This window comes from Scylla paramamosain, chromosome 3, assembly GCF_035594125.1.
Source record: "Scylla paramamosain isolate STU-SP2022 chromosome 3, ASM3559412v1, whole genome shotgun sequence".
NCBI classification, from domain to species: domain Eukaryota; kingdom Metazoa; phylum Arthropoda; class Malacostraca; order Decapoda; family Portunidae; genus Scylla; species Scylla paramamosain.
In genome coordinates, this window is record NC_087153.1 from 18,233,234 (window position 1) to 18,245,000 (window position 11,767).

The 11,767-nt window shown below is 38.8% G+C and overlaps 1 protein-coding gene across 11 annotated transcripts in view; it reads left to right on the plus strand.

Moving 5' to 3' along the window:
- Nucleotides 1-2,653: 2,653 nt before the first annotated feature.
- Nucleotides 2,654-11,767, plus strand: part of LOC135092041 (bcl-2-related ovarian killer protein-like) — a 39,057-nt gene continuing 29,943 nt past the window's right edge. For 3 of the 11 annotated variants that reach the window (XR_010262735.1, XM_063990253.1, XM_063990193.1), the window contains exons 1-3: nt 2,654-2,777; nt 9,571-10,491; nt 11,267-11,483. Coding sequence is in view for 10 of the 11 variants with exons in the window: in XM_063990253.1 (XP_063846323.1) it covers nt 10,322-10,491; nt 11,267-11,483 (387 nt within the window). In the remaining variant the exon portion in view is untranslated. Of the gene's footprint in view, nt 2,917-3,427; nt 3,717-6,713; nt 6,855-9,566; nt 10,492-11,266; nt 11,484-11,767 lie in introns of those variants that run through there. The other 8 variants (XM_063990263.1, XM_063990203.1, XM_063990212.1 and 5 more) reach the window with 7 other exon arrangements.

Genomic DNA, 11,767 nt, shown 5'->3' on the forward strand with positions numbered 1-11,767 from the left:
CATCATCAGTTGGAAAAAATAGCCAGAGAAAATTGATTATCTCCGTGGTCTGTGAAAGTATCTCTTGCTAGAGACCAAAACACTTCACAATGCAGGCTTAAGTCTTGCAGCACTATATTCACGTACGCGAACACTATTGAACATGTAGTACAACAAGTACTGACTGCATTCTAATGACGGGATTCATCGCACCAATAATGAATTAATGCATACCTAGGAAAAAATAACAAACTGCTGGAATAATTGGTAATTCAACTTCGAATTGCATTAGCATTTGCATTTACGTTTGTATTTATTCACATGACAGATTTTTCATTACCTTGGATCACATTTACATTACCAAGGGAAATTTCGACGTTTGATTCAACACAGTGTTTGCGATTATTGTTTTTGTACAGTATTAGGAAGAATCAAGTAAGCTTACGCTCACCTGTTCCGGCATAAACCATAGCAAATACTAGAGTTGTTTAGTCACTGTATGTTTTGTTAAACCCGTCAGCTACATATCACACTGGTCAGAAGAAAAATAATATTTCTCAACTAACATGACTTTTCTCTTTGCATATATATATATATATATATATATATATATATATATATATATATATATATATATATATATATATATATATATATATATATATATATATATATATATATATATATATATATATATATATATATATATATATATATATATATATACATATATATATATATATATATATATATATATATATATATATATATATATATATATATATATATATATATATATATATATATATATATATATATATATATATATATATATATATATATATATATAATATATATATATATATATATATATATATATATATATATATATATACTCGTATATATATATATATATATATATATATATAAATATATATATATATATATATATATATATATATATATATATATATATATATATATATATATATATATATATATATATATAAATATATATATATATATATATATATATATATATATATATATATATATATATATATATATATATATATATATATATATATATATATATATATATATATATATATATATATATAAATATATATATATATATATATATATATATATATATATATATATATATATATATATATATATATATATATATATATATATATTTTTTTTTTTTTTTTTTTTTTTATGTAGGAAGGACACTGGCCAAGGGCAACAAAAATCTAATAAAAAAAAAATGCCCACTGAAATGCCAGTCCCATAAAAGGGTCAAAGCAGTGGTCAAAAATTGATGAATAAGTGTCTTGAAACCTCCCTCTTGAAGGAATTCAAGTCATAGGAAGGTGGAAATACAGAAGCAGGCAGGGAGTTCCAGAGTTTACCAGAGAAAGGGATGAATGATTGAGAATACTGGTTAACTCTTGCGTTAGAAAGGTGGACAGAATAGGGGTGAGAGAAAGAAGAAAGTCTTGTGCAGCGAGGCCGCGGAAGGAGGGGAGGCATGCAGTTAGCAAGATCAGAAGAGCAGTTAGCATGAAAATAGCGGTAGAAGACAGCTAGATATGCAACATTGCGGCGGTGAGAGAGAGGCTGAAGACAGTCAGTTAGAGGAGAGGAGTTGATGAGACGAAAAGCTTTTGATTCTAACCTGTCTAGAAGAGCAGTATGAGTGGAACTCCCCAGACATGTGAAGCATGTCTGGGGGGGATTCCACATATATATATATATATATATATATATATATATATATATATATATATATATATATATATATATATATATATATATATATATATATATATATATACTCGTGTATATATATATATATATATATATATATATATATATATATATATATATATATATATATATATATATATATATATATATATATATATATATATATATATATATATATATATATATATATATATATATATATATATATATATATATATATATATATACTCGTGTATATATATATATATATATATATATATATATATATATATATATATATATATATATATATATATATATATATATATATATATATATATATATATATATATATATATATATATATATATATATATATATATATATATATATATATATATATATATGAAATCAAAGTAAGGAAAAACACAGAAGCATTTCAATTGTTCTGTGTGTGTTTACTCTTTGTTTGTGACCTTGGATAGTGTAAAATGATTGGTGACTCCTCCACGCATCACTCCACACACCTCACTTCCTGGATTTGCCCAATACATGTCGCCAGGCAGATGTTCCAGAACCACACTTTCCTGCCCCGTACTCTGATAATGATTCGCTGTCGCCTCCCATTCATAATTTCTGTTAAGGTTTCGTCACTATTCTCTTTGATTTATTTTTCTTCGCTCATTTCTCACGCTGGGTCATTATACTCATCAGCAACACGATCACAGGAATGCGACACCTAATAAGAACGCGGAGACTGATTAATTACACGTACAGAGAGGAAAACAAACACATGATCAGGGCTGTCGAAGATTACTGAATGGCAGGCACACTCTGCCCACAGCCTGTCCCCTACGTCACCACTTTCACCATCACCGCCACCACCACCACCACCACCACCACCACCACAGCTCCCGCCGCAGCCGAGTGCCGAGACGCGAGAGGCCACCAGTCACAACGTCAGTCAGTGTTGCTACGGCAGTGGTGGGGAAGGGGTGTTGCCACTGTGAGCCGGCGTGCGGACGGTGCCTCTTCTCTTGCAAGTGATTAATCGTAAAACTACTTAGTAACTGAACAAACGTGTAAACGTGTTGGCACCTGAGTTTCCGGCGGATTTGAGAGACGACTCGACATTATTACAGCTGGAAAATAGTTCATGCAATTTTTTCTAAATTTGCAGAGGTACATGAAAAACTCTTTCGCTGAAAGGCAACAGGAGAAAACACGATATTCACCCTCTTTCATTGACGTCATATATATATATATATATATATATATATATATATATATATATATATATATATATATATATATATATATATATATATATATATATATATATATATATATATATATATATATATATATATATATATATATATGTTATGAAGAGACCAAATTTGAAAGATCTAAGTGTGTGTTCCCGCAACATGAGAAGAGTGTAAGAGTGTACGAATAAGAAAGGGAGTGCGGTGATGTGCAGCCGAGGGATGAGTGTGAGTGAGTGTGGAAGTGTGGGGGAATGGGTGCTGGGTGGGTGTAGTGAGTGTGAAGGTGAAGGGTGAGGAGGAAGGTGCCGAAATGAGGGTGTGTGGGTGCCGCGGGGGAGGAGGGATGACAGTGTGGAGATGCGAGGGTGAGCTATGAGGCGTGCTGGGGTGAGGGGTGAGGGTGAGGGTGAGGGTCGGGGAATGGGAGTCGAGGTGTCACGCTAGGCAGTGACCTTCGCCCTGCCTGGCATCGCCAACGCCGCGGAGCGTCGCAGCGAGGAGGGCAGGCCAGGACAGGACGTGGCGGGCAGGTGCGGCGGTGCGACGGTGCGTCAGAGCGGCAGGTGCTGAAACACTCGGCCTCATTTCATGTCAAGTTTACGACGACTGTATCACTGCATTTCCTCTTCCCACAACATCAACGCCGCCTTATTATGCTGCCGTAATTAAAGACCTTGAATTAGCAACATTTGAACCAGATTTTCCGCGAAGGTATGTCGACGATAATATATACTTGTTTATTCATTCATTCATTTATTCATTTAGCACCTCATTAGCACTATCACTCTCTGACATCCCCTTCACCCTTGCACCAACCTCCTCCATCACTATCAACGCAACAGTGTTCACTCTATTTACAAAAACATTAAAAAAAAAAACGGGGAAGAGAAAAAAAATGTATAATCAACTTGCCCTTTATTAAGTTTGGGAAGAAAAACGTCTAGGTCACGGCTCCTTGAGAGAGGGTTAGAAATTAAACCAAAACACTCAAGGTCCGCGTCCCAGGGCAAGGTCGACAGGGTGACTGGCCAGGCAGGTATACAGCCTACAAGCTACTATAGTTTCGGAGATCCAATAAACCAAACAAAACACCCGGGCCGCGCCAGACACAGTGCCCTCCGAACCTGCCGAACCCGCCCACCTATTACGACACAATTGTAGACTACCTTCCACTAGTGCACCTCTCTCGGCCCGTAGTGAGTGTTTTGTGCTTCATCTGGTGCTCTCATTTTCCATAGCTAGTCAGCAGCCAAGCACAGGCCCCGTGGCGCCGCGTTTGGTGGTGCCCGCTTGGGGGTGTATATGTAAGAACCCGTGCAAGGTGAAACAAGGCCAGCCAGCGCTCCGCCCCACAAAGCTTGCAACACGATGGCCACCTGGGCGACTAACAGCCCACTGGGAAACATGCTGTGAGAGAAATTAGGATCTGAGACATCTCCTGCTGTAGTGGCCAGCGAATAATGAGGCAAGTTTGAAAATAATTACCAAACAGAGGAAAAAAAAAAAAAAAGAAATTACACCAGGAAAAGTTTGAAATTACAACAGCCTTGTGAGGAGCACGAAGAAAACGTAACTGGATCATTTGTTTTTGAAGATACAAATATGGGAGGGGTAAAAGAAATCTTGATATGAGGAAAAGAATAGTACTTTAAAAAAAATCAAAGAAATACAGACATACAGTAAATAAATTAAAGATAAAAAAAAAAAAGGAAAATCACATGGAGTGTAGTTATAAAGGTAACACCCACACCTGAATCAAGGTAGATGCTATAATATGACCTTTCCATGAATAGACTTGGTAATAACTCCATAATAAAAAGTTCACTCATCCATGGCTATAAAGTGAGTCACCGTCACCACTGTATAGCAAACCTCGCGCAGGTATGTACGGATATTGGAACATGCTCTGGAAACCTTGCGCCGCACTCTCAAAGAAACACTTAGCGCCTTACCCTGACCACTTCCAACATGATGCAGTGGAAGGTATTAGGGTTTTCAAAGCTAATCTCGTGATTCTTGTCATAGTTCATCATCATCAGTGCATCATCAGTGTTAAAAACATACGGCGAATAATCTGTGTGGCGTGGAAAATAGAGTTTATGCGAGTTTGCAGCGCTTAAAAAATATGGAATTTTATCATCATCAGGGTATAGTGGAAAGTATTAGAATTTTCAAGGATGTTTTCGTGATTCTTGTGATAATTTAACAAGAAATTAGCTTCATCAATGGTAAAAAAAAAAAAAAAATACGAGAATACGACTAATAATCTCCGTAGCGTTCAAAATACACCTTATAATAATCCGAAGCGTTTAAAAAAAATATGGCATCTTGGAAATTACTGAAACTGTCAAGGATATCTTCATAATTCCGTTGATATTATCTGACAAGGGTTCAGCATTATCAGTGGAAAAAATGTACATGAAAACTCGGCTAATCGACTAATCATCTCTGTAACCTTTAAGAATAGCGAGAGCCTTAAGCCTTTAAAAAATACAGACCCTTCTTATCTTCAACAGGAAAATAAAACTGAGAGGTGTACATGAGAAGCTCGCTAATCGATTAATCTCTTTGACCTTTGAAATTGGAGAGGAAGGTAAGCCTTCTAAAAATAAGGAGCTTCTTATCTTCAGTAGCAAAATAATGACGAGATGTGTGCACGAGAACCACGAGAATCTTTTAAGTGTTTGATGTTTTAATTTTGTTCATTTACATTGGCTGAATTGAATTTAACTGAATAAGAGGTGATATAGATCTACTTCGAACATAGAAGAAGAAGAAGAAGAAGAAGAAGAAGAAGAAGAAGAAGAAGAAGAAGAAGAAGAAAAAGAAGAAGGGGAAAAGGAACTAAAACAACAATTCCGACAACACTTAATAAGAAAAAGGAAAAGAAAAAAGAAAAAAAAAACTAAAGTAACAGTTAGACAAAGCTTAATGAAAAAAAGGAAAAAAAATTGCTAAAACAACAATAATGACAAAGCTAATGAGTTTACAGGAAACAAGTTAAACTTTTTACTTTCATCCAGCAATAGCGAGGCGGAATGTCCTGTTAAGCAACCGTGCGCTGACACTACACTACACTACACTACACTAGGAAAAGACGTAAGAAGAACAATGATTTACATCATCTTAAGTTCCCCGACGTTTCACCACCCGGCATTATAAGGGCATGCTGTCATCACTGATCGAAATACAAGATGGTGTTGATTGCGCCTCTCATCTTTATTTTCCTACTGAAGATAAGCAGGGCACGCATTTTTTTAAGGCTTTGCACTCTCGCTATTTTGAAAGCTCACAGAGATTATCTGTAAATTAACCAGATTCTCAAGCGCGCCTCTCGATTAGCCAGATTCTTAGATACGCCTCTCGTCTTTATTTTCCTACTGAAGATAAAAAGGCACCGTATTTTTTTAAAGGCTCGACACTCTCGCTATTTTAGATTACAGAGATGATTAGTCAATTAACGAGTATTCCAACAATCCCTTTGCTGCCAGTCAAGTCCTTTCAAATTATACCCTAAACTCAAACTCAAATTAATCCCATTACGTCATAGCATAGCATAGCATAGCAATTTGAATGTTAAGGCAATACCTAACTCCACTCCCTCTTCCTCTCTCCGCCAGCCTCGTCTACGTATCTCGGGCACTAAGTGACGAATACCAAAATAAAAGCAAATAGTGACCTTGCTACACACAGGCATTATCTCACTCACTGACACACGAGGAGCGTGGAGGAGTGAGGCGGTGGGCGTGGCAACAAGTGCCTGCGTCTGTTGGTGTCTGGTAGTGGTGGTAGTAGTGATAGTGGAGGTGGTGGTGTTTGGTGCTATTAGTGTTAGTGGTGGTGCAGAATGTAAGTACGTATACTGACAATGCATCTATTTATTTTACCTCTATTTTTATATGATTATGTATTGAATGACGGTCGTATTATCACAGTCCTCATAATCTCACTGTCTGGTTGTCTCTGTGTCTTTTTTTTTTTTTTGTCTGTCTGTTTGTCTATCTGTCTGTTCGTCGGTCTATCTGCCTGTTCGTCTGTCTATCTGTCCTATTCTCTCTCTCTCTCTCTCTCTCTCTCTCTCTCTCTCTCTCTCTCTCTCTCTCTCTCTCTCTCTCTCTCTCTCTCTCTCTCTCTCTCTCTCTCACACACACACACACACACACACACACACACACACACACACACACACACACACACACACACACACAGAGAGAGAGAGAGAGAGAGAGAGAGAGAGAGAGAGAGAGAGAGAGAGAGAGAGAGAGAGAGAGAGAGAGAGGGACGATGCTTAAGTAACAAAGAAATACGAGATAGCTTTCCCAGTACACATACGTAGAATAGATTCAAAGATAAAGCGACTGAAGCAAAAAAGAAGAAAAAAGTGAGCGTTAATTAAAGGAAAGACTAGATAAATATGGATACGGAAAGATGACCACAGGAGGGCGTATACGAGTAACTCAGATCCTGAGTGCTATTAACCTGATTAAGCTCTTTACTGGTATGGCTGTCCTTTGTTAAAATTAAGATCTTTGTAATAAACTGTTTGGATGGACATGAAGAAGAAGAAAGAATACAAAGTTAATTTAATTTCTGTTAAGCTACAGAAGTATGTTTTAAAAGAGGCTGTAGTAAGAAAAATGAGTCTTTTAAAAGTTGTATGAGTGATAATAGGAAAGATTGATTAGCAGTGAAAGAGTTAACAGATAAAGACAGGGTTGTTTTAAAAATAGATGAACTTGATTCGAAATTGTTTTATCTATGCAAACAGCCACCATCGGACATTAGTGAAATTCCTATCGTTTGAAAAGGTGAGGGCAAAGTTTCAAATGGCAGTCTTTTGAAATGGTTCGAGGTTTTATTTGTGATCAGTTCGTGGTCGCAGAGATATAGCAGTTTTCATATTGGATCCAGCTATTTTTTAACACCCTGTAGTATATATATATATATATATATATATATATATATATATATATATATATATATATATATATATATATATATATATATATATATATATATATATATATATATATATTTTTTTTTTTTTTTTTTTTTTTTTTTCATGCGTGAAGGAGACCGATTAGGAGCTTGAAAATTAATAAATGAGTAAGTAAACAAATAAATATGTAAACTAAGCTGCATTCCCCTCTCTCCTAAAAAAAAAAGAAAAAAAGAAAAGAAAGAGGAGGAAACACGTCAAACGAAGCTCAATTTAGCCAGTTTAAGCAATCTCACACACACTCACGAATGCAAATTATATGATTCCCCATCACACCTCCCATCACCCCCTCCACAGTCCCTGTACCACAACATGCATCTTGAAAGCCACCCATGTAATCACTTCCTTCTATGACTCACCCCACGCATGCACCTTAGACCCCCATGTTTCGAAATGTGTTGCAGGGTTGGAATGGTAAAATCCGCTGTACGTGCGTTGTGCTCTGAGTGGACGAGTGCAGTGCGTGCTGGCTATCTCACGATGGTGTTGTTTCATAAACGAGCACGAATGTAGATAAGAATGATAACAGTGTGGGCCCTCGCATGTCTGCAAGGTCGATAGGGGGAGGAGCGCGCAGTGTTACACCCAAACAAATGAGCCTGGTGTTTGAGACTTCGATAGGTAAGGAATGAAAGAAGTGAGCTGATTTCGTAAAGACAGAGTACATGTTATTTTCACGTGCCCCCTCGCTTGTCTACAAGGTTGGTAGGGGAAAGAGCACGCAGTGTTGTACGTACACCAAACAAATGAGACAGGTGTTTGTGAGCTCGATATGTAAGGAAAGAAAGCAGTGAACTGATTTCGTAAAGACGCAGTGTATGTTTTTTTTTTTATTATTACTTTTTACGTATCATGCAGACTAATAAAGGATACAAATAAACTAATAAAATAAAATAATAAATAAATGAACAACTAATGGGGAAAAAAGGTTGGTTATCTTGCTGTTCAAAAAAAAATAAAATCAGAGGATGAGTCGAGAGAAGTTGACCAATTTAATACAAAAGATGCTCTTGTTATTATTTAGATCAGCTGCTGCATCGCCAAACGTTTCGTCGTCTTATCCAGACTATTAAGCATGCTCTAGTCGGTCAAGTGGAATCTACTGTGGTTTTCAAGGCGTTTTCATAACTAACGATAATTTAACAAACTATGCATCACCAGTGGGAAAAAAAAAAAACACTCATGAATACCCTCTTAATCATCCAGATGACCTCTGAAAATAGAAAAAAAGAACAGTGTCCGAAAATACGGGATCAGAGCATTGTATTCCATCATTAGTAACAACAAGAAACACCCACATTGTCAGGGATCCAGCCCACTACTACACACATCCGTAATGAAAACCATGAATCATATTTCCAAGTCGGGCTTTCGCCAGTCACGCAGAGCTCTCTTTCAGGAAAACGCCCATTACCTCAGCGATAAGAGTCCGCAGATAAGAAGGAAATACCCCTGAACATGTGACAATTGGTGTTTGTGAGAGCTATTCTTGTACTCTGTGACGTGAGTGATCGACGTAATCGTAATATAAAAGCAGGATTCATTCTTGTGTTCCCCCGCAGGCAGGTCCATGCTGAAGGAAGCAGAAGGTGAGAGAGTGACGCACGGACGATCTCCTTGCATCAGTGACAATTCTCGCGCGGGAAAGGGAATGTATTGAAGCTGAAGGCTGATCAGCGAGTTGTATTGAAGTGACAGTGGTGAAGGTGCGGCATGTGAGGAAAATTATTTAAAACCCGCGTGTGTGTTGCAATGGCAAAAACCGAACCAAAGTGGAGTGCAAGAGGAACATTTGAAGCAGTAGCCGTGTTGGTTCGGTGTGCCAGAGCGATCGACGCGATGAGATGAGATGAGATGAGAGGGAAGGAAGGACGCTGCTGGACGAGACTTTAGCGTATGGCTGGAAATACAAAGAATCACTTTGACGAAATGAGATACTGATTACGTGAAAAAAAAAATCTAGAAGTAAATATAATAAAGAAAAGGACAGGAAAAGAGAGGATAAAATCTAAATATTACACAAGTTACCAATAACGTGAAAAAAAACCTGGAAAATAAATACAACAAATCAAGGAAAAGATCTAAAGGGAGATTGCAGATCCCTTTCGTCCCTTTGTCCTCCCTCCCTTCACTGCACCGCTGACACAACGCACGAACCAAACACGCGAGGTGAGGAAATCGTGTCCATTACTCCTCCATAGCGTCTCCTACCTCCTTCACGACGGCGACCACAACGAGAACCCTCCCCAGGGCCACCCCAGCCCCAGCCACCACCTCCAGCAACACCCGTTCAACCACCACCGCCCACTCCAACATCATGGCGAGCTTGCAACTGGATGCGCTGAGTCGGCCGAGCGTGGGCGTGGGTGGGAGCATGGGCTTGAGGATGAGAAAGTCTTCCATGCCCATAGTCTCGCCCAGGTCCTTAGAGATACCTGTAGGTCATTTGCCGCCAAAGTCACTCTCGAGAAGCGGATCTCCGGCCAGGTAGTGTGTGTGTGTGTGTGTGTGTGTGTGTGTGTGTGTGTGTGTGTGTGTGTGTGGTCAATGATTTATCTTTCCATTTATCTATTTATTTATCTGTGTGTGTGTGTGTGTGTGTGTGTGTGTGTGTGTGTGTGTGTGTGTGTGTGTGTGTGTGTGTGTGTGTGTGTGTGTGTGTGTGTGTGTGTGTGTGTGTGTGTGTGTGTGTGTGTGTGTGTGTGTGTGTGGTCAATGAATTATCTTTCCATTTATCTATCTATTTATCTGTGTGTGTGTGTGTGTGTGTGTGTGTGTGTGTGTGTGTGTGTGTGTGTGTGTCATTGATATTGCTGATTACTGTATAATGCCTTCATTCAGTTTGTATTTATGTGTTCTACGTCACTCACCACCACTACCACTGCCACCACCCCTGACAACACCACTGCCACCACCCCTGACAACACCACTGCCACCACCACCACTGACACCATCACTACCAGCACCACCACTAATTCCGTCCCTGCAGCAAGCCAGACATTCCTGTCACTGCCATCACCACAAAGTCAAGTCTCCGCCACCACCACCACTTCCTCCTCCTCCTCTGTCTCTTCTTCATCCTTTCCCATCACCGTTACCATCACCACAGACTCACATAATCAGCATCACCATCACCACCACCTCTTCTTCCTTCTCTAAATCTCCCATTACCATCACCACAGATTCCCATAACAACCACCAGCCCTATAACTTGTCAGACATTAACAGCACATCCACCTCTTTCCCCTCTCTCTCTTCCCAGACGGCGGTTCTCTAACGTGAGCGATGTCACCAGGAAGATCTCCACCACGATAGGCTGGCGCAGCGTGAACGTGGACGCGGTGGTGACGCAGGCGAAGTGTCTCCTGACGCAGTACATAAGATCTCGGCTCAAGCGGGCGGGCCTCCTACATAAAAAACTGGGTCTACAGCGGTTACGATCTGTGGCTAACCTTGCTGGTGGCTGGGAAGTATGCGAGGTAAGTGTTGAGTGCGTGGAGAGTACTGGCTAAGCGTGGATGATGAGGTAGAAATCTTGTAATAGTGGCGTGCATGCATGGCTGGTGTTGGGTGTGGAGAGAAGGGTGCCTGGGTGAGAGTTTGAGTGAAGGGGGAAGGAGGGGGAGGTGAGGGAAAGGTCCTTGTGGTGTTACGTCCCTCCGTCACCACACAGATGCTGATTGTTAGGCTCTGCATGCCAAGTGTGACCTGCACGCCTTGCTACGTAACCTACTTTCATGCCTTCGTTTCTCTTGAATCTTTA